This window comes from Nyctereutes procyonoides, unplaced genomic scaffold (genome assembly GCF_905146905.1).
Source record: "Nyctereutes procyonoides isolate TBG_1078 unplaced genomic scaffold, NYPRO_anot_genome, whole genome shotgun sequence".
NCBI classification, from domain to species: domain Eukaryota; kingdom Metazoa; phylum Chordata; class Mammalia; order Carnivora; family Canidae; genus Nyctereutes; species Nyctereutes procyonoides.
In genome coordinates, this window is record NW_026575146.1 from 68643615 (window position 1) to 68667684 (window position 24070).

Below are 24070 nucleotides of genomic sequence, written 5' to 3' on the forward strand. Positions count from 1 at the left end.
GGGAAGGGAGAAGAAATGTGTGAGAAATATCAGAAAGGGAGACAGAACATAAAGACTTCTAACTCTGGGAAATGAACTAGGGGTGGTGGAGGGGGAGTAGGGCGGGGTGGTGGGGGTGAATGGGTGACGGGCACTGAGGGGTACACTTGACGGGATGAGCACTGGGTGTTATTCTGTATGTTGGTAAATTGAACACCAATAAAAATTAATTTATAAAAAAAATCTATAGACACATTCTACCATCTCTTCTTTTTTTTTTTAAAAAAATTTTTTTTTTATTTATGATAGTCATACAGAGAGAGAGAGAGAGAGAGAGAGAGAGAGAGAGACAGGCAGAGGGAGAAGCAGGCTCCATACACCGGGAGCCTGATGTGGGATTCGATCCCGGGTCTCCAGGATCGCGCCCCGGGCCAAAGGCAGGCGCCCAACCACTGCGCCACTCAGGGATCCCTCTACCATCTCTTCTAAGTCAAAATTGTCACAGGATTGTGATTCCTTCAAATCCAAGCTCCTACATCCCAAGACATACACCAAGAAAATAAAGTCATGTTTTCCAGAGTATTTATCCATTTAATGTGTTCCTCTAACTAGTGCAAGGTAAGATGGGAATTTTAAAGGTAGGATTGGGGGCTTAGGCACTATGGCACATCCACAGTCATATCACTAGGACACTCTAAAGGGACAGGTCTGAAATCACAGCCCCCACCACCATGTATTACAGTCTACAGGACAGGGTGTGCTAGGAGAAGTAAGGCTCACTGTGATCAGTGAGAAGCCTTTGTGAGAAGATTACTTGAGATGTTCCCCATCAGGTAAGCACACCCCTGATCCTGTACTCTTTGTTGATCCAGAGTAGATGGGAAATGGTCAGGTGGGGGTTTTTCTCTTCCACAGCTGTGAGCAGCATCTGAATCTCCTTATCAAAAACAGATTTGTCCAACCTGAGAAAATAGAAATAAAGTTTTCTTGACTATATGCATGATTGCTTGCCTCTCTACATCCCAGTGCCTCCTTCCAAGCCATTCTTCCCTGAAAGTAACTGGGAAAATCATTTTGAATGTGCAGAGAAAGCACATATCCTAATCCAGTGGGATAGGAATGCAGACAACAGGGATATGATCCATTCTGTTCCTCCTCAGCATGTCATCCAGGGGCCTAGTGTGTGGAGGACACCAAAATATTCACTCAACAGATATCAAATACATACATTTCATATGCAAATATGATATTCAGAACAATGCTGACCACTACTCTTCTAGAAAAGTGCTTCTGGGTCAGAACTGCCACCATGTCTGAGCTGATGTTTCATCTTTATGGGCAATATTAGCAGGAGGTGGTGTTCATAGTAAGGCAGCAGTTCTTGCTTGGGGCAATTCTGCCCCTCAGGGGACATTGGACAAGGTCTGGAGATATTTCGTTTTTATTTCAGGGAATGGATGTTATAGCTATTCTGTTTTAATCTGCGTAATCTTCCATTAATTTATTATTTTGAGATATGATTGACATATAACATTGAATAAGTTTAAGGTATACAACACATTAGTTTGCTATATCTATATATATTGCCAAATGATTATCAACTTAGCATTAGTTAACACCTCCATCATGTCACATTATTATAGTTTTTATTTTTAAGACTATATATTTATTTGAGAGACAGAGACTGCAGGAGGAGGGGCAGAGGAAGAAGCAGACTCTCCATTGAGCAGGGGACCCAAAGTGGGGCTTGATTCCAGGATTCTGGGATCATGATCTGAGCCGAAGGCAGACACTTAACTGACTGAGCCACACAGGCACCCCTATGACTTTTTGTGATGAAAACAATTAAACTGTGTCTCTTAGCAACCTTGTCATCATGACCAGGAGAAGGTGCTACGGGCATGTAATGTACAGGAAGAGGCCAGGGATCCTGTTCAGCATCCTGCAATGTGTAGGACAGCCCCCACAGCAAAGGACTCTCTGACCCAAATGTCAGTCATGCCAAAATTGGGAAAACCTACCATAGGCTAACCTCACCCTGAAGTTACTTTTTACTGAGGGAAAGGACATCCACTTACCCAAGCTGCTGCAGGGCACAGTCCAGGTGTTTCAGGGCTTCGCACAGCACCACCGCCCCATCACGGTCCAAACTAATCCAGTGCAAATTCAAGCTCTTCAGTGACTTGCAGACAGTGAGAGCCAAGGCCAGCGCCTCACAACAGGCAGTAATGAGCTGACACATATCCAGCCTGCAACAGGGAAAAATATACCGGCTTTGGCAGGCCAGAAGACACACTACTGTGAGATGCCAAATTCCGTGCCTCTGAGCAGGGGACTTTACAGTCTAGATCAGTGGTTCTCAACCAGGGCCACCATGTCTCCTGGGGGACATGTGGCAACATCTAGAGACATTTGACATAGCTGGGGAATTCTACTGGCATCTCACAGATAAAAAGAAGCCAGGGATACAACTGAACATCATACAATGAACAGGACAGTCCCCTTCCCCACCACAGCAAAACATCACCCAGTCCCAAATATCAATAAAAACAAAGTTGAGCAAGCCCTGGCTTCATAGGCTTCATTTCACTTATCAGATCATTCCAGACACACTTGTTCTCAAACTTGCTTCTTTACATACCACTAATCCTCTATGTTTTCCTACTCCTGATATAGGTAAGTCTTCTCATAAAGGCAATGAGGGGACACTTACCCAAGATGCTCTACTTTACAGTCTGGATGCTTCAGAGCTTCACATAACTGCTTGACACCAGCATCTTGTATGTCATTGCTCCCTAGTTTCAGGATCTTTAGTTTTTCATTGCAAACAAGAACATCAGAGAGGTTCTTACAACAAAGAGAAGTGAGGGAACAATCTGCCAACCTGGGGGGGAAATATACACCAACAGATACAATCATGAGGTCCCACCTTGCATGGTTTGGCTTGTTTTCGTTTACTCATATGAAGGAGGAAGTGCCCAAGTACTTCTGAGATGGTGATGATTCCATGACTTCAGTTCTTCCACCTTCCTGCCCAACACACTGGACTGTAACTCTGCTGCCTGTCTCTGCTCCCCTGGGGCCTCTGCTCCTGTTCTCACTGGTTGCAATGCTCCTGCCCAAATACTCCCTCACTTCTTCCAAATCTCTGCACAAATGTTACCTTTGGTGAGGACCTCCCTGAATATTTTATATGGTCTCATGTCCCCAGTCTCTGTCCCATTTCTGAGCTCCCCACAGTACATACCACCTGCTAAAATGTATATATGTATTAATAAGTCTGATGAGTACACATGTGTATATGCACACACACATTGTGCAGGCACACGTATACACATATGTGTATATGTCTGACATATATATATATATGTGTATATGTGTCTCTGTGGTTCTCAAACAGGAATGACATTTGTCCCTCCCCCTGCCCCAGGGGACATTGGGCAATGCTTGCAATTTTGGTTTGCCACACTGGAAGAGAGAGGGTACTACTGACATCTAGTGGGTAGGAGCCAGAGATGGCGTTAAACATCCTACAAAGCACAGGACAGCCACTCCCCACAATAAAGAATGATCTAGGCAAAAAGTGCTGAGATTGAGAAAGCATGCTGTACGTGTGCGCACGCGCATATGTGAAACACTCCATAAAATTTACTCCATGGAAAAGAGATACTGGAGCATTTCATTTACCAATTCATCTTATCTACCCAGAAGAGTTTTCAGTGCCCAGTGAAAGCCATGAATAATCCCTGTGCTATATGCCTCCTGCCATCATTTACTGCATGCTTGTTTGGGGCAAGTCTTTGGTAATAGTTCTTTGTGTTATTCCTGCTGGTCACTTTGATTCTTTGATGTGGGAAACATACTTATCCTCATGTCCCACTGGAGGAGAGGTGAGCACCCTCACATGTTCACCCAGCTAGTCCAGGGCACTTGGGACTCCATTTCTGGGCTTCCAGAGGCCAGGGACCCTACTCCAGAGTAGTGTGTCCTACCAAGTCCTGTCAAGCTCACACACATCAACAACACTGGACACTCCCACACGTATCAGGCAGGGTCAACATTTAGCTTTGCTTTCTTTCAGCAGACCCCATGATTTTACCCCTTCCCATTTCCTTTCTGGGATGCTGATAAAAAAAAAAAAAAAGTAAATCTGGCACGCATGCAAATCACAGCCAGACATACCACAACTGCTCGATGTGGCAATTTGGGTGCTTAAGTGCCTCACAAAGAGATGCCACTCCATCATCTTTCAGGAAATTTGACTCCAGATCAAGAAGGGACAGGGATTTGTTGCACAAAAGGGCTTGGGAGATGTAGTCACAGGCCACAGAGGTGAGGCAGCAGCACATCAGCCTGCAAAGACACACATGCAACTCAACTTGTCAACCCGCTCTAGCTCTTCTGGTAATATTTTCATGAAGCCATATGCAAAACTCAAGTTATTCCTCCTACTCCATGATCACTTGAGAAAAGTAAGAGGATTAGAGCATGCACCCGCTGCAAAAACACAAAGGCGAGAATGTGGAATAGGGAATAGGGCGTCTCAAACTGGGAAACAGAATCTCAGATTCCAGTTCCAGGTCAGATCACCATCAGCTGGGTGACATTAGCAAAAGTCATTCCCTCCCCATGATATGGTATACTTATTATTTGGAGGAATGTGCTGGATGACATCCTACTAAACATGATTTTTCTTTTAAAATATTATTTTAAAATTAGTTTTGTGGTTCTGAGTTCTTATAAGCCCACTGTCAGAAATTTGGAAAATAGTGGAAAGCGTAAGGTACAAGTCACAACCTGGTAGCTCACAACTGAACATGATCCCTGGATATAGTGAATTTAGTTGACATTATGTTTAACATATTTTTTTTAATTAGCAGTGAACATTTAAGAATCAAGAGATTTCACATGGAACTCCACACTTCTGGGAGCACCTGGGTGGCTCAGTTGTTGAGCATCTGCCTTTGGCTCAGGTCTTGATCCCATGATCCTTGCACCGAATCCCACATCAGGCTCCCCATAGGGAGCCTGCTTCTCCCTCTGCCTATATTTCTGCCTCTGTGTCTCTCATGAATAAATAAATAAAATCTTTAAAAAAAAAAAAAGGAATTCCACACTTCTACTCCCACAGACAAGCCAGCTACCTGAAATTCCACCACAGATGGTCATATGGCAAACAATAGGTGGAGGGGAACAAAAACTTCTCCATGAAAGCGGCAGGTGCTAATTCACCAGTACCCCCACCCAGCCCCCCACCCACTCCGGTTGCTTGCCTGGGCTCCAGAGAACACGAGTATGACCTCTGGCAGGAAGAAAGCATAAGTCCCTGGTAAGCAAACACTACTCACGTGTAATGGGTTTTCCTTCTGGTCTCATTTTTGAGATCAGACAATGGGCACATAATTCATACTTTTTTCAATGAAATAAGCATTTTCGGGCAGCCCGGTGGCACGGCACTTTAGCGCCGCCTTCGCCCCAGGGCGTGATCCTGGAGACCCAGGATCAAGTCCCACCTCAGGCTCCCTGCATGGAGCCTGCTTCTGCCTCTGCCTGTGTCTCTGCCTCTCTCTAACAAATAAATAAATCTTAAAAGAAGAAGGAGGAAGAGGAGGAGGAGGAGGAGGAGGAAGAGGAAGAGGAAGAGGAAGAGGAAGAAGAAGAAGAAGAAGAAGAAGAAGAAGAAGAAGAAGAAGAAGAAGAAGAAAAAGAAAGAAGAGAAAAGAAGAAAAAGAAAAAGAAATAAGCATTTTCCAGTATTTTGAAAACTCACTAATACTTTAATGGCTGCATAATATAATCTCCAGTGACTTCACTACTCCATACACTTCCTGAATATCTCCACTTCCATTTTTGCCAAGTTAACTTATACTGAATTACTACCTTGAACCAAAAAAATTTTTTTGAAGTGCTGAAGCTTACTATTAAAACTTTTCAAAAAAAAAAAAAGAAAGAAACTTTTCATTTCACTTTCTTGATTTACTTGCTAACTTTGAAAAAACTCAAATTAATATTCCAATCATAGTAGACACTTATCCATTTTGCAGAATCCTGGTCAAGTGAAATATATTTTAAAATTTTGTGCATTTGTTGTAAAGGGTATATCATTCTGTTGAACTTTTTTTTTAATTTTTTTTTAAATTTATTTATGATAGTCACACAGAGAGGGAGAGAGGCAGAGGGAGAAGAAGGCTCCATGCACCGGGAGCCCGACGTGGGATTCGATCCCGGTGTCCAGGATCGCGCCCTGGGCCAAAGGCAGGCGCCAAACCGCTGCGCCACCCAGGGATCCCTGATGAACATTTTTGCCTTTAAAATTACTAGTGACATTCCTGCATGTTTAGTAAATAGTCTTTCATTTTAAAAAATTTTTATTGAAGTATAACATACAGTGTTATAATAGTTTTGGGTGTACAAAATAGTGATTTCATAATTCTACCCATCAGTGCTCATCACGATGAGTGCGTTCTTGATCCCTATCACCTATTTCATGATGTCACCCATCCTGCCACCACCAGTTTGTTCTCTGTATTTAAATGCCTGGGTTTTTTGTCTCTTTTCCCTTCATTTGTTTGTGTTGTTTCTTAAATTCCACATATTTTTAAGGAATAAAGATTCAAGTGTAAAAACAAATAAGTGAAAAAAAACCCTTAAGTGATATATCTTGAAGAACCCTTTAGAAAAATACAGCACATTTTAATTACCAGTCATTGTATGGTATCAGCCAGTTGTTTAATAGCCAAATCTTTCCACCTTGCAATGTGTCATTTCTTTCATACCCTTGAAGATTTTTCATTTTAATCTTTATAAGTTAAAGGCCTTAAAGGCCTCTTTCTTTCCTCCTTCCTCCCTTCCTTTCTTCCTTCCTTTCTTCTTCCTTTATTCCTTCCTCTCTTTCCCTTCCTCCCTTCCTTTCCCTCCTTTCCTTTCCCTCCCTTCCTTTCCCTCCCTTCCTTTTCTTCCCTTCCTAGCTTGGTTTCAGTGTTTAATGTTCCTGGAGTGTATTTTACTGTTGATTTCCTTACACAGTCTAGAATGTCATCTCAATGATAGCAGTCTTTTCCCTCTCCTGTCTTAGATGCCATTGTGTGTGTGTATGTGTGCAATGCATACCTCTATATGCACACATACGTGCACACAAAGAAATTTTGTTTCTAGACTAACCATGTATGCCCATGGATTTGGCATTCTTGCACCTGCCCTCACTTTAAGGCACCACAGCATTCTGCCTGATTTAACACTAAGTTGCCTGTGTGGCCTCACCAGACAGAGGACCCACTCTACTGCTGCCCTGGTAGACCACCTGAAGCAAAGGAAGCACTTCACTCTATATAGCAGGAGAGAAATGGCAGCTCTGTAGAATCCCAGTAATAACCTAGAATGTATGAACCCTGTTCCTAAAAGGAATCAGATGAATGCCTTGTATCAATTGTTTATATGCTCCCTCTCCCCAGCACCCAATATATTGAAGGCATGGTCCTTCTTCACAATAATGAGGATTTACTGGACATCTCAAGTAGATGTAAGGCACCTAAGGGCAGGTTTTCCACTCTTGAACTCAACCTCATGGTGCCTCTGTGGAGAAGGTGTTTGTGTGGACTGCATTTTATTGGCAGGGCATGGAGAGTCAGATCTGACTACAGAGTCTGCTCTACAGCCTCCTTCAGTAAGCATTTGGTTGCCTTGACTACCGAGGGGCACATATGCATACTTTCACAGTCTCACCAGAGCCTGCTTGCCCAGATGGACTTACAGCAATGTCTCCAGCACACAGTCTGGGTGCTTCAGGGCGTCACACAGCATCAGCATGCCTTCATTCCTCAGGGGGTTTTCTGCCAGAGAGAGAAGCTTCAGCTTCTTGTTGCAGACAAGGACAGAGGCAATTTCTTCACAAGCTTCTGCTGTGATGTCACACATTCCCAACCTGCACGTGAAACACATGCTGTGGGACATGGCTACAGGCTTTGAGTAGCTCATGCCAAACTGGCCATGGATCTCAGCCTTTAGTCTCTAGAGACCAGCTTCTGGTCTCACACCAGCAGATCTGCCATCTATATTCCAGACTTTAAAAGCACAGTGTAATTACATGACTTTATTTATTAATCTCTTACTGCTTACCACCAAAGTTAGAAAAAAATCTGAGCCAGTAGCTTCCAACAGGGACTGATTTTTCACCTTTTTCATTTTTCAGAGTCTGGAGACATTGTTGGTGGTCACAAAGGGAGAGGGGTTGGGATCCCTGGGTGGCGCAGCAGTTTGGCGCCTGCCTTTGGCCCAGGGCGCGATCCTGGAGACCCGGGATCGAATCCCACGTCGGGCTCCCGGTGCATGGAGCCTGCTTCTCCCTCTGCCTGTGTCTCTGCCTCTCCCTCTCTCTCTCTGTGACTATCATAAATAAATAAATAAATTTAAAAAAGAAAACAAAGGGAGAGGGGCACTATTGGCACCTAATAGAGGGAGATCAAGGATGCTTCTCAACATCCTACATTGTTGTGGACAGCCCCCCAAAGCAAAGAATGACCTGGAGCTCAATAAGCCTGATGATCTGATTACCTGTCAATAGTTCTGAGGCTGGGAAACCCTGGTCTGAGCCTTAATGCAGCTTAAAAAAACATCTCATGGGGGCTCCTGGCTGGTCAGTTGATGGAGCATATGACTCTTGGTCTCAGGGTTGTGAGTCCAAGCCCCCAAGTTGGGTATAGAGATTACTTAAAAATAAAAAACCTTTAAAAAAAGAGAGAGAGAGCTACTCATAGGCTAGAGCAGGTTTCTTAATCTCAGCACTATTGACACATTGAACCAGAAAAATCTTTGATGCAGGAGCTGTCCTGTGTGTTGTGAGATGTTGAGCAGCATCCCTGAACTCCACCCACTAGATGCCTATAGGGTCCTCCCAAGGCAATGACAACTATCAAAAATGTCTCCAGACACTGACATTTCCTGAGGGACAAAACTGCTCTCTGTTGAGAACTAATGGTCTGGGGAGAACCTGATTTGGGGGACCCCCCACTCCCAAAACAAAACCAAAGTCAAGAGTACAGATTGCCCCAAAGAGGCAAAGTTTTCAGCAATAAATGTCTACACCTGACCCCTGATTTCCTGTTCCCCAATTCTTACGCTAATGTAGAATATTAAAATCCTATGCAAATGGCATAATATGAAGTAGATCAAAATACAAAGGAATTTTAAGTTTCCTCCTGAGCAGAGAAATCAAATGTCATGATAGGGAAACAGCTCAAATGAGTAACAGGATCTATAGAAAGCCTGTATGTTCAAACAACTCTTATGCATGAAATGTGCCCCTCTTTCCTGATGAATCTTGACAGAATTACAACTAACCAAGTGTACGTGAATCCATTAATTATATTTGCAACTGTTACAGCAAAGAAGAGACACTGAACCAGGAAAGAGCACATTTGCCAGGTAGGTTTAATGAGTTGGTTTTGTTTATTGCTACCTTTATTACTTCTCCCTTTTACTTTCTGCTGAAACATAGATTGAGCCTGTCTAGAGACCCTCAACCATGGTAGGGGCAGCCCAGGTAATTTTCAAGAGGAAGAAGTGATGTAGGGCAAATTACTTACCCTCTGGGCTCAATGTTGTCACCTACCAAATTCACAAGAGCACACCTGTGATCATTGATAAGATTTATCAGATTTCTCATTTTAAGTTCTTATTAATATCTTCAGGAGGAAGGGATCTCTGGGTGGCTCAGAGGTTTAGCACTTGCCTTCGGCCTGGGGTGTGATCCTGGAGTCCCGGGATCGAGTCCCACATCAGGCTCCCTGAATGGAGCCTGCTTCTCCTTCTGTCTCTGTCTCCCTCTCTCTCTCCCTCTCTCTCTCTCTCGTCTCTCATGAATAAATAAATAAAATCTTTTAAAATATATATCTTAAGGAGGAAAAAAATGGAGTTCTGGTCTTGGCATGGTTGGTTGAGGACAGAACCAAGAAGGGGAAGGTCAGGTTTCCACAAGAAGCAATACAAGTGAGTATCAAAGAAAGGAAAGCTACAACAAACTTTCTGAGAGATCTGAAGATGGCTCTTCTGAGGTTGGGAGATGCTGAGATGAAAAATTTTCAAGAGACAAAAGCTGATGTGGGAAAGAAATGCACATATTCAAACTGCAAATTCCATACTGGACAAGAAACATCACCGAGTAGGGACAACCAGAGACTTACATCAGCTCTTCTATGCTGCATGTCGGGTGCTTCAGCATCTCACACAGCTGTCTGACATCCACGTGGGAGAGACTAGAGCCATGCAGGTTCAGGTGTTTTAGATGAGGGTTATGAAGAATGGCCTTATGCAAGGTTGGGCTACTTCCAAAGTCAGAAGCAAAATTATACCTACAAAATATGGGGAAATGGTGGATTCATGCAATGAAGTCCAAGCACAAAGTAAGAACCACACAACCCTCCTGCCTGCCATGCTTAGGCTCACAACACCATTCTAGATACCTGGTTACTCTCACCTATACATTCTCTCTGGGATTTTCAGATGACAGACAAGCATAGAGGCTCAGCCACTAGGCCCTCTCCTGTTTCTTCCTACTGTCTGCATGTCTGCATACCACTGCGCACACTATAAGGGAGGTGAGCCAGATTGATCCCATATTAAATTTTAAACACTGTCAGGATGGGGACACTCTGTCTGTGCCTTGTTGCATCTACAGGTCTAGCATAGGGCCTGACATACAGTGGAAATGCAGTATTTGAATTCATGCTCTGAGCAAGACTGGGCTCCCCAAGGAAAGGATCCATTTGTTTTAAAAAAAAAAACTATAGGCTTTTTTTTTTTCCTAAAGGAGACAATAAAAACAAAAGACCGTATCTGCCATTATTAAAGACTCAGTTTCCAGGGTTACAGAAAACGATTCCAATTTTTGCTTTTCTCCTGGATACTTTTGCAAGGTTGGGCAAATGCAGATTAACTTCTTAGTTTCTTCATGAAACAGTGTTATGATGGTTATGAAATTAAAATTTATTGTGGTGCCTGGACATGACCAATGCATGTTGGCTTTGATTTTTACAAGCCATACACATATTACATTTATACTTTATATTCATTTATATGCGTTCATAAATACATGCCACATAAAATGTAGCTCCTGGGGTCATGACTTGAGCACACCCTGACTCCTCCCCTCCTGATCAACTTTGAGAAATGAGAGTAAAATAAATATTATGCCACATTAAAGCACTAGCATGGGAATTATGAATAGGCTAGAGACCAAAGACAGATGAGAATATTTGGAGGAGGGAAATGACATCCTGGAAGCATAATGGCAATTTCTGGCAGAGTCATTCCCTAAATGTATGAGGGGGTCCCCAGGGCACTTCCTTCCCAGAGATAGAGGAAGCAGAGGGCCACGAGAAGGGCTGGGGGGGCCAGCATAGGAAGGAGAAGACAGGCTGATGGGCCCTCAAAGAGAAAACAGGGTGCCTGTGACATCTGGAGATACCTGTGAGACATAGAGGTGCACAAGGGCAGCCCCCAAGCTACCTCATTCCTGAAAACACTGATTTGCAGCCAGGCAGCTGCAGCAAACAGTAAATGCTAAGTCATCAGAGAACATGGCAGGGAAACATGTAATCAAGAATCACCCCCATCTAAGCCATCAGCCTCAAGGAAAGGAGACAAGCTGAAACAGAAGTGTTAATGGTGGGACACCTGGGTGGCTTAGCGGTTGGGCACCTGCCTTCCCCTCAGGTCGTGATCCTAGGATTGAGTCTGGGATCAGGCTCCCTGTGGGGAACCTGCTTCTCCCTCTATGTCTCTGCCTCTGTGTGTGTGTGTGTGTGTGTGTGTGTGTGTGTCTCATGAATAATTAAATAGATCTTTAAAAAAAAGTGTTGATGGTAACACAGTTGGTTCACTTTCCCTCTTCCTGATAATTACGGAAAAGGAGTTCACAAGGTAAAAAGCACAGGATCATGATCATTAGCACCTGGTGATTTTAGTGAGCTAAGAGCGATGCACCACAGAGGCCAGGCTAATGGGCTCACCCCTGCTGGCCCCTTCACCACCTGTGTGACCTTTGCTAAGCCCCTACCCCTTACAGGTCTCAGTTTCCCCATCTGTTGGAAGGAAAGGAAAGTGCCTACCTAGGTAGATTGTTGAAAGCACGACTGAGTCAATGAATGGAACCCCTGCCCAGTACTCTAGTGCATGTGAACACTTTATCTCTTTGCATGAGAATTAAAGACCCTGCCTGTGTTTGTGGCTTTGATAGAGCAACTGAGTCAAACAATGATTGGTGTGAAGTCTACCTGATAGGACATACAATCACTTACAATTTTTTTGTTATTGCCTGAGTATAGTTGGCACACAAAGTTACATTATTTCAGGTACACAACACAGTGATTTAGCATCTCTATGCCTTATGCTGTGCTCACTACAACTGTGGCTCCATCTGTCACGGTACAATCCCATTACAATACCACTGACCATATTTCCTGTGTTATTTCCTTATTCCTGTGACTTAACTAGAAACCTATATAGTGAGCTTGCTAATCTTTAAAGTTTTATGTCCAAATCCTATAAAAATCTAAGTTTATCTTGATGACTTAAGACAAATGGTTCCAAGATTTTGCCTCCCTACTGGAGCAGACGTAAGCCATTCTGATAGTTTTCCTGAACTTAAACACAATTCTAAGAGCTATTTGCTTTATTAGTCATTTGTCCATTCTACAATTCAGAGAGTCACAGGAAGTACGAGGAAAATTAAGTTAAATTTCCCACAGGGATCCATTATATTAAAACTGGTAAACTTGTAAGGATAAAGAAGAATCTGAAACACTACCAAAGGATTAAAGAGAGAGAGAGAGAGAGAGAGAGAGAGAGAGATGACCTACAACTGAACAAGAATGAAAATGGTATCAATCTCTATATCTGCAAGTAAAATGAGTCAGAGAAAGACAAATACTGTGTGTTTCCACTTTTATGTGGAACCTAAAAACAAACTAACTCCTAGATACAAAGAACAGATTGGTGGGTGTCAGAGGTGGAGGTAGAGGACCGTGTGAAAGGGGTGAAGGGAGTCAAAAGGTATGAATGTCGAATTTTGAGATAAATAAGTCCTGGGAATATAATGTACAGCATGACTATACTATACTAGAGTTAATAATACTGTCTTGTGTATTTGAAAGCTGCTAAGAGAATAGATCTTCAAATTCTCTTAAAGTTCTACAGAAAAAAATGTGTTACTCTATGAAGTGATGCACCAGACTTATTGTGTCCATCACTTCACAATGTGTATATTTATCAAATTATCAGGTCATACACCAAAAACTAATATCATATTATGTATAAATTATACCTCTATAAAACTGGAGGAAAATCTGTACTCTACAAACCCACATTTAAGAAATAAGCCAGTAGACTCAAAGAAATAAGGAAAAAACATCTCAAATACTCAATGTGCCTTCTCATCATTAAAGGGTACCATTAAAAGGGAGAGAGTGTTAGCTTCAAATGCACTCCAACTTTGGACTCAGAGAGCCTCTTGAAAAAGCCTTTGGACATAATGATGTACAGAGAATAAACAACTCAGCTAGACATAACAAGACACAAAAGCAAGATTAAGCTAAGAAATCAGTAAAGTTGTCCAAAATAGGCATACACTCTTCAGTAGCAATCTAGTATCTTGTGATACTTATGTGAGAGGTAGCATTGGTGCAAGATGGGAGGAGGGTAAGTAACAGAAGAAAGGCCCACACTCTAACGGCATTCCTGGGGAAAGATACAGATACTTATTGACACAAGATCTTCTGCTTTAAAGGATGATCCTTAACCTACTCAACTGCCACAAACTACCTGTGCTCTGTCTTCATCCAGCAAATCCTTACCTTCCAACTGTGGGCCAGGGTATGGAGGGTATAGCCGAGAACAGGTGGCTCAGGACCAGGCACATCAGAACTTATGCTGTGCTCAGGGGAGATGCAGGAGAAAAGGGAAGAAAGAATTTCATGACAAGAGCACACAGGATGTGGTTATGGAGTGATTGGGGTGGGGGCTGCTCAGTTTTGGGTGAGTGGTGGTCCGAGAAGGCATTTGGAAGAGCTTACCAAGTAGAAGTCTAGAGAAAGACTGTCCAGAAATGGGGAGAGCCAGAACAAAGATTCTAAAGCAGGAATGAGCTCAGTCAAGGGCTTGAAAGAGTTACCGTCCTTGGGCTACAGCCTCCAGTGGGGGCAGTGGCAGGGGAGAATAAACCAGAGAGAAGGAAGGGATCAGACCACATGGCCATGCTCTACTCCTCACGCCCAGTAGAATTTTTTTTCCTTGTTATGAGAAATCATGGAAAGGATCTTAAGGTATGTTATTTTTTAAGATTGCTCTGGCATGTATATGTAGGAAGGAAAACACACACTGATAGAAGACAGAACAGGATCCAAGATACTAAGGCAGAAATTATCGGAGTGACCATCCCAGGTAACTGGTGCTGGTTTCTGGAGGCTGAGTAGCAGCAGCAGAGACTGAGAGAAGTGGATGGATTCCCTGGCTCACAGCAGGGGTATGACCCAAGGAATCACAGATGGGATGGTCTATTCCCAAATACCATTACCTGCAACATTCCCCAAAACCTATACCAGGACAGAGATTGGAGTTGAAGTTAAAGGAATGAGCCAGGCTCCCCATTTTTTATTCATCCTACTAATTACACTGTTTTTGTTTTTTAAGATTTTTATTTATTTATTTATTTATTTATTTATTTATTTATTTATTTATTTATTTGAGAGAGAAAGCATGAGAGAGAGAGCATGAGCAGGGGGAGCAGCAGAGAGAAAGGGAGAAGGAGATTCCCCACAGAGTAGGGAGCCCATCGCAGGGCTTGATCCCAGGACCCTGGGACCAGGACCTGAGCCAAAAGCAGATGCTTAACCAACTGAGCCACACTGGTGCCCCCAATTACACTGTTTTTAAAATCCCATGAACAGGAGAAAAAAGGAAGGAAGGAATACTATTTCTCAATTCCAAGACATATGGCTAGATATTTGGTACAACAAACGATCAAACTCACCATCTCTATCTTGTTTGGCCACTTAAAAATGAATCCGGTGATACTTTCTAGGCACAGAGCCAAATAATTTTAGGTATAATACCAACAACCGGTTTCCACATACACTGTGAAAATGAAATGTCTTCCTCATTTTGCAACCTGAGGGAAGACATAGACATTTTAATTCATGCCTTCACCTGGATGTCTCAAATTATTCGTCTCCTTCATGCAGTCATGAAGATTCACCAACAAAAAAATTCATTAATTAGCTAATTAATTAATTCACCAACAGACCTCTCACTTTCAAGCCCACTCACGACCTCTCCCTTGCTATACTATTCCTCATATCTGGCACTAAAATTCATATACTGAAAGCCCATTTGTGAGCACACCAGTCCCCTACTTTAACACATTTCCCAGAAGAAAACAAAAGTGCAATGACCCATGTTTTACTCTGTGTGGAGTCTTTACCAGCTTATTTCTCAGTCAGTTTCCTTATGTGAAATAAAGAACCCATTTTCATAATGCAGGGGTCCATTCATTCATTCAACAGATATTTAATGAGCCCCTACCAAACTCTTGTGTTTTGCTAGCTGGATATAAGAGGACAACAAGGTGTCATCTCTCCCATCATGGTGGTGTACCCAACACAGAAACACTATGTCCTCAAGACCTCCCCCAGCTTCAGTAACCTGCTAGGACCCCAAAGACTTGGCATATAGTTACATTCATGGCTATGATCAATTACAGTGAAAAGACACAAAGCAAAATCAGCAAAGGAAGAAGGCACAAGGGCAAAATCCAGAGGAAACCAGGTGCATGCTTACAAGACTCTGTACCAGGACATGGTAAATTCCCCCAGCAACACACTGTGACAATACTTGTGAAAAATCATCTACCAGGGATGCCCATTGGAGACTCAGCACCCAGGGTGTTTATTGGGTTGATCACAGAGGCACCCACTGCCCAGCATGAGCCAAAATCTCAGACTCACAGAAAGAAAGCAAGTCTTCAGTATAAACCATGTTGTTTACACAGTATGGGAACAGTGAGCCCCCCTTATCAATTAGGGTGGTGAGAATTCTCCGCAAAATCCAAGTTCCAACATGCCAGCCAAGGGCCAGCCCAGTAAACAGGCTTTTCTAGGGACAACAGTCTCGGACCCGCTACTTTAACTCTTCCGCACAAAGACATTGACCAATAATTAGATGTGTGGTAACCATGATGAAAAAGACATTAAAAAGTGCTTTGGGAGCATAGAAAGTCTTCCATGAAGAAGTGAGCTTTGGGGCACTGGGGTGGCTCAGTAGGTTAGATAACTGACTCTTGATTTAGGCTCTGGTCACAATCTCAGGGTCCTAGGATCAAGCCCTGCATTAGGCTCCACACTCATCAGGAAGTCGGCTTGAGTCCTTCCCTCTGCCCCTCCCCCTGAGTTCTCAAATAAATAAATCTTTTTTTTAAAAAAGAAGTAAGCTTTGAGCTGAAGGAGTTACATTTAAGCAGAAATTGATAAGCTTCTGGAGGTGAAGAGAAGAACATGGCCCAGGCAAACTCAGATACCCAAAGTATCAGGGAGTAGCTGTGTGCTCCTCTGGGCTTCTGTGGCTTGTTGATCTGTATCAAGGTGACAGTGAGACTTTTTGAGGATTAAAAGGAAACCATACAGGTGATGAATGTGCCTAAAGCAGCCAGCTCTGTGCTAAAGAGCTATTTCATAAATGCTGCCTAGTCTCTATGCTTATTCTTACTATTTTTCTCCTTCATGAACTTAAGGTTATTTTCCCAATGGTCCCTTCAATACTTGGGAAAAAAATTAATCACCCATCAACATCACAGCAAATGTTACCAACTTCCCTCTGCAGCTCTCCAACCACTACATTTAAAACATCTGTTAGAGAAGAACCAAAATGGAGGCCACAGTTTCACATACCCCCCAACCAAAACACACATGATCACATAACCCAAATGTAAGGCTGGTGTCACTGAAAATGCATACTCTGCTCTAAAAATTTCCACTTTCTTCATGACAGTGTGAACTTGTAGCTTCCTACTAACAGGCTACACACAAGCAAGCTAATATGCTGAGAAAGGGAGTAGTCTCTGGCAGCCACCTGCCACAGAAAACCAAGCGCTTCCCCATTTGTGCTTAGAAACGGACCTTTGATGACTGGGGACTGAGCCTCTGGACCATGTTTGGTTCTGAAGTCCCCTGTCTGCCATAGTTTGCTTCTTGCTCAATAAAACATTGGTATAAGGGAAAGCGCCCCCCAAATTTTCTCAAGACATTGGATTGTAGCTCTGTGCTTACACGTTGGTCTTTTGAAAAAAACCCAGAGTAGAAAGAATGAAACTCAAGCTATTTAAAGAACAGGTTAACATCCAACTTACACAAACTTTTGGAGTTTACAAACGGGCTGAGCCAGAGCTTTACAGAGAATCGCCAGGGAGGCCTCACTGAACTTACAGTTGTCCAAATCTAACATCTGGAAGTTCTCGTTGGTGGTGAACACAGAGCAAAAGTCTTGCCAAAAGGAAAGCTTCTCACTGTCAATGAGAGAACAAAGATGTTGACTCTCCAATGGCTCAGAACAAGGAGGACTCCATTCCCAGGGCCCCACAAAGTTGACAGATGAACACCAGTGCCTGTACAAGGAGAGGGGCAGAGCAGGAGGGGCACTGAGTCAACATGGCCTAGTGGTTAAGGAAATGGACTCTGATCCCAGAACAATTGGGATCAAGCCCCATTGGAAACACTTATTAGCTCTGTGACTCCAGACAAGCTACTCAGCCATATTCAGTATCTACTTCTTCCTCTTTTAGGTGACAGTACTTGACTGTTGTGTAAATGAAGGTTGATACTTGGTGATCCATCAGTGAGATGCGGAACTATATCCAAAAATATGAACATATAGGTATAAAATAATGTCATGGAGGGATCCCTGGGTGGCGCAGCGGTTTGGCGCCTGCCTTTGGCCCAGGGCGCGATCCTGGAGACCCGGGATCGAATCCCACATCGGGCTCCCAGTGCATGGAGCCTGCTTCTCCCTCTGCCTATGTCTCTGCCTCTCTCTCTCTCTGTGTGTGACTATCATAAATAAATAAAAAAATAAAAATAAAAAAATTTAAAAAAAATTAAAAAAAAAATAATAATGTCATGGAGGTGTAATGTACAGCATGGTGACTGTAGTTAATAATACTATAGTATATTTTTGAAAGTTGCTGAGACCACAGATCTTAAAAGTTCACATCATGGGGTGCCTGGCTGGCTCAACTGGTAGACCATGAAATTCCTGATCTTGGGGTCATGAACTTGAGGCCCACATGGGGTATAGAGTTTACTTAAAATTTAAAAAAAAAAAAATTCTTGGGATGCCTGGGTGGCCCAGTCCGTTAGGTGTCTGCCTTTGGCTCACATCATGGGATCAAGCCCCAAGTTGGGCTCCCTGCTCAGCGAGGAGTTTGCTTCTCCCTCTCCCTCTGCCCCCTCCTCCCAGCTTCTGCTCATGCTGTCTCTGTCTCTTTCTCTTTCAAATAAGTAAATAAACAGGCAGCCTGGGTGGCTCAGCGGTTTAGCGCAGCCTTCAGCCCAGGGCATGATCCTGGAGACCTGGGATGGAGTCATGCTCCCTGCATGGAGCCTGCTTCTCCCTCTGCCTGTGTCTCTGCCTCTGTGTGTGTGTCTCTCATGAATAAATAATTAAAATTAAAAAAAAAGTAAATAAAATCTTTAAAAAATTATCATCACAAGGAAAAGAATTGTGTAGCTATGTTGGTGATGGCTGTTAACTAGACATATTGTGGTGATCATTTTGTAACATATACAAATACTGAATCGTGATGTTGTGTACCTGAAACCTCAATTTAAAAACTAAAACCCAAAAATGTTACCATGAAAGGTGATATGTATTTGAGAGCTGAAGTATGAGTTGGTAATCTGAACTAGCAGATGAAAAGATATAAGTTTAGAATAGCAAAAAGGAAAAGCCCACAGGCAAAATTCAGAGGAAACTGCACAAGCTTCCAAGAGTCCCTTCCCAGTGGGTGTGCTCAAATGCTATGGGCCGAGGGGGGGTGGGGGAGGGAACGCTCACGGCAATGTTAAAAGCTGCTTACCCTTCAACCTCATATTGGCCCCTTGAAGTAGGTAAACTGTTACCCTTCTTTACACAGATAGAAAAATTTAAGAAGTTACTGCTCATGGTGACATAGCTAGCAAATAGTAGGGCCAGAATTCAAAGCAAAGTCTCTCTGATTACAAAAGCCATGTATTTTTTAAGTATAAGGATCAATGAAGGACCCGTTGGAAACTAAAACAAGCTACAAGTATGGGGTGTGTGGGTGGGAGAGATTCATAGATGGACTCACTTTATGATGGATCCAGAGTCATCTGAAAAGACATTTTCTATACACAGGTGAAGTGTCCGCAAATTTTGGCAGTGTTTTAGGCAGAATGCAGATATCACCAAGTCTTCTGTGTTACCTATATAAATATTAACTTCCTCAAAGAAATCCATCACTTGTGCTACAAATCCTTTTTCATGGGTCTCAAACAAACCACTGAACAATTCCTGGAAATTCACCGCCACCTGACTGGGGTCACACTGACTTAAACTTTTAAGGCATTGGGTTATTTCCTGCTTTAGCTCTTTGGACAAGAGAAAACCAAAGGATGTCTCCAACAGGTTGGTTATTTTTTCAGTTGAAAACGCAAACAAGAATGTTATCATCCGAGACAATGGGCTCTGGACCTGACTTACACCTGCTGTTACAAGCTGGGTCACACTTCCAATGGCCGGGTTAGGACTGTCCTTGGGCTGTTTGAGCACATAGAACATGGCAGCACAAAACTCCTGGAGGCACATATGTGTGAAGGTAAAGTATTCACCACTCCTTTGAAGGATTCTCATGCCCATCCACATCAAGGTATCAGACTCAGATATGCCATTCCTCCTGACGTCTTCATGGCAAAACACAAACATGCGAGTCCATATTCCCATTGCAGCCAAGGTACACAGGCCTTTCAGTCGGGTTCTGCTGTGCTTAGGTGGACAGGTCTCATTTCTTGATTGGAATACACTAATAAAAAAGGATGTATACAAAGAAGTGGTGCTTTCAGACACAATCTCAAGATCTTCTCCTTTTTCCAGCTGCCATTTCATACAAGTACAGACCAGCCAGCAAACAAGGGGGTTATGACAGAAGACAAACAATGGGATATTGCCCCTCACAAAACTGAAGGCTTTCAGGGCTTTATTCCTCTCACGGAAGAAATGGTAGAAATACAGTTTCCTTTCATGTTCAGAGAATCCCGGGAGGGTTATGTATTTTGGATGCTGCAATAAGCAGTAATTTTTTCTCATACTCCCTGTTCCCAATGAGATAAGCAAAGAAGACTCTGGAAGCATTTTTCTCTGCAGCAAACTGCTCAGGATAATCTGCATTGGCTGTCGCTGCCTCTGGTCATTGCACAAGGGAGTCAAAAGCTCTAAGTCAAACTTCAGTTCCTCAAAGCCATCCATGATGAACAGGATCCTCTCCGGCTGAGACAAGATGTCCTCGACTGGCTCTGAAGAGAGAGGCAGGTCCCTGGAGATGAGCTCCACCAAGCTGGTCTCTATAATCATGTTCATTTCACAGCCATTGAGAAAGAAGATAAATGTGAACCTGTCCTTCCATAGGTTCCCCTCTGCCCATTCCAGCATCACTTTCCTCAAAAGTGTTGTTTTTCCGATTCCTTCTGGACCTTGCAAGATCACAGTGGGTGAGGACTCTTCTGCCTGGCTGGCTCTGTATGCAGCATGCAGGTTTTCATACTCATGTTTTATGGTTTCTTTGTAGTAGTCGTTGGGAACTGGAAGGCAGGTTTCCTTTTCCCATATGAGACGGAACTTTTCCTTCATGTGATTTCTGTATGGGCTTGGTTTATCTGAGTTCACAGGGAGAGAACACCAGACAATTAAAAAGCACACTCATTGACACTCCGAACAACCCTTAGAGATTAACTCAAGCACATGTGCAAAGACTACTGCATGTCCACAGAGGATCAGGCTCATTAACTTAGTTTTTATCAGGACTATAATCTATCTAAAATCACATACCTGGAAGCACCTGACCAAAACTGGAAGCCTGTCTCAGAGTTACAGGCTACTTATAGTGTGAATGCTTCAGAATTACCTTCCAAACCAGAAGGAGGGGTGGCATATCCCCAGTAAAGAATCCATAGGCACTATCATTTACTGAGTGTTGACTGGGAATCAGAGCTGAGAATGTTCCTACATACTGTGTCTTCCATGTTAACGGCCCATCAGGATTCATTCTACTCCCACTTTACCAAAAAAGTGTTAGGAGAAAGTGTCACTTGATTAATTTGCACTAGTGAATAAATATCAGGATCAGATATCTGTCCCACATCTGTCTGACTTGAAACACTAATTATTTCTATTCCAGCATGCTAACTGCAGGTTAATTTCAGAAACACATCCCTGAATCATCATTCATTCAACTCACCCTTACGATGATGCCTTCCATGTTCAAGGCAACACATTACAGGAGGCCAACAAAATTACAAAAGTAGACAAGGACTATACCTGCATCAGAGAAATATATGCCACACTAGGTGAAGTATTTCTGCATGTCTTCCAAGCAAAGGACACTGATGGTTTGTTCAAGGATGTATGAACAGAAAACATTCTTGGAATGTAGCAATGGTCCTTCCTCTCTCTGGGGCAAAGGAAGATTTGTTTCTAAAAACAGATCTTTCAGGTGGGCTCAGTTGGGCTCAGTTGGTTAAACACCTGCCTTTGGCTCAGGTCATGATCCCAGGGTCCTGGGATGGAGCCTTGAGTTGGGCTCCCTGCTCAGCAGGGAGACTGCCTCTCCTTCTATCTCTGCCCCTCCCCCTCACTCATGCTCTCTCTTACTCTCTCCCAAATAAATAAATAAAATCTGGGATGCCTGGGTGGCTCAGTGATTAAGCGTGTCTGCCTTTGACTCAGGGTGTGATCCTGGAGTACCGAGATCAGGTGCCACATCAGGCTCCCTGCAAGGAGCTTGCTTCTCCCTCTGCCTGTGTCTCTGCTTCTCTCTGTGTCTCTCATGAATAAATAAATAAAATCTTTAAAAAGTAAGTAAGTAAATAAATAAATAAATAATAAATAAATAAATAAATAAATAAATAAATAAATAAATAAAATCTAAAAGATAAAAACAAGCCTTTCTTTCCCCTCTGGAGAAATTCAGGGATGTTTCTCACTCTCCAGAGACATGCCAGGTAATAAACCTAGTGTCTGTCTCTGGAGTGTAGGGAACAGGGCTGTCAGTCACTACCTAAGATCAGGATCTCTGACTCTCTGGGTTCCTATAACACAGGTCTGCTTGAGCTCCACTGCATAGCCCCGAGAGACTCAGGGGACAAGAGGAACTGACATGAGCCTGAATCTCATGTTCCTGTCGTGCGGTGGGCAATGAGCCTTCTAAATCCATCTGGGCTCATTATGTCCTTACAGACCAAATTTATGGGCATGTGGCAAGCTGACCTAACAGTGGCTTGCTGCTTAGGAACTGTCTTGGCAATTGACACTAGCCGCTACACATGGTGTCCACAACCAGAAGACATGCCTTGGTTCAACTACTTTGTACTGTGAGACTTTAGAGCAATTATAATTCATCTGAATCTCAACCTACTTATCAGAACAGAATGTCTACTCCCACAAATAGATAAAAACCAATGAGAGAATAACATGTAAAATTGGGCAAAACATCCTACCGCTTTCAGTTACTGTATTAAAGGTACATTTTTTTAAATGACTTGTCTGACACTTTGTTTCTTTGCTTGCCAGGACTTACAACTCAACCTATCTCTCTAGTAAATTAATAATAATAATAATAATAATAATAATAATAATAATTAATAACGTACCCTCCCAGCAGAGGGCGTAAATCCCATCAATGAGTGGAAATAGAACTGACTTGGAGTCAGATCTGTCCCTGCTGGAAAAGCCATCTACCACAAGGGAATGCTGCTAGGACCACCGTTTGTAAACTTCAGGGTAGTGGTAGGAATAAAAAGGCATCAGAACTGTTCACTGTAGGGCCAGGGGCATAAGCTCTCTATAGTTATTTCCTAGTGTAAGGATTCTGCCTCATCATCCCTGGTGCAGGCATCAGAACTGTTCACTGTAGGGCCAGGGGCATAAGCTCTCTATAGTTATTTCCTAGTGTAAGGATTCTGCCTCATCATCCCTGGTGCAGGTCTGGTCAAAAGGACAGTTGGGACGCCTGGGTGGCTCAGCAGTTGTGCATCTGCCTTTGGCTCAGGGCATGATCCTAGAACCTCAGGATTGAGTCCCACATCGGGCCCACAGAGACCCTGCTTCTCCCTCTGCCTGTGTCTCTGCCTCTCTCTCTGTCTCTCATGAATAAAAAAAATAAAATCTTAAAAAAAAAAAAGGACACTCAACTACCATAATGGAACTCCATATCAGCATACCTGGCAATGCAGACACAGAGTTCCAGCCAGGACATCCCTCATAACAGCATGGGCTATGCCTTGGACAGGAAAATGAGGAGACACCCCTTAGATGAACAGGACATACTAGTCCATCATTAACCCGTGTATGAGCAGAATTGGTTTGCAATTCCTCCATGACCTCCAAGTCCTCCTTGACCCACAACACATTCTCAACTAGAGAGGATAGCCACTAACTCAGTGACCCTGACTCTTGACCCGTAAGATCACCTTCATTCTTGTAAGTTTCCAGCGAATCAACCTTCCTCCATAGGTCCCTGCCCCTTCATCCTGTACTTACTTCTGATCTCCTCCTGAGCCTTTGTCCAGAGGTCATGCCGATTGATCTGTAGAAATAGGTTCAGCATCACATCCCATGCCTGCTTTCCTGGGTAATGCTTGTCCAACAACTTTGCTAGATCTTCTCTGGAAGCTTTCTTTAACTCAGTCCATGGGATTGGCTTGAGGCCAAGTTGCAGAGGTTCTTGTTTGAGGAGCTCCTTAAATTTCCAGAATTCTTCCTTTTTGAGCTCCTCCAGGTACCACAACAAGCCAAAGTCCGAAAAAAAGGATTCAGTCAT

At 43.1% G+C, this 24070-nt stretch overlaps 1 protein-coding gene across 1 annotated transcript; it reads right to left on the reverse strand.

Annotated features, from left to right (window-relative positions):
• Window positions 1-808: 808 nt before the first annotated feature.
• NLRP9 (NLR family pyrin domain containing 9) lies at window positions 809-24070 on the reverse strand. The gene is made up of 9 exons (XM_055310204.1): window positions 23791-24070; window positions 19349-20909; window positions 17372-17527; window positions 10158-10325; window positions 7730-7900; window positions 4162-4332; window positions 2693-2863; window positions 2058-2228; window positions 809-941 (listed from the first exon to the last, which is right to left on the reverse strand). The coding sequence occupies exons 1-9, from the start codon at window positions 24068-24070 to the stop codon at window positions 809-811; spliced, it is 2982 nt and encodes a 993-aa protein (XP_055166179.1).

Bases quoted from the DNA above. Each gene is read 5' to 3' on its own strand.
- NLRP9 (XM_055310204.1), bottom strand. From the start codon at position 24,070: ATGACTGAATCCTTTTTTTCGGACTTTGGCTTGTTGTGGTACCTGGAG. The intron at 20,910-23,790 runs GTAAGTACAGGA...CTGTGAACTCAG, and splicing joins GGCTCAGGAGGAGATCAGAA to ATAAACCAAGCCCATACAGA. The intron at 2,864-4,161 runs GTATGTCTGGCT...TTTCCCCCCCAG, and splicing joins TGCCACATCGAGCAGTTGTG to GTTGGCAGATTGTTCCCTCA.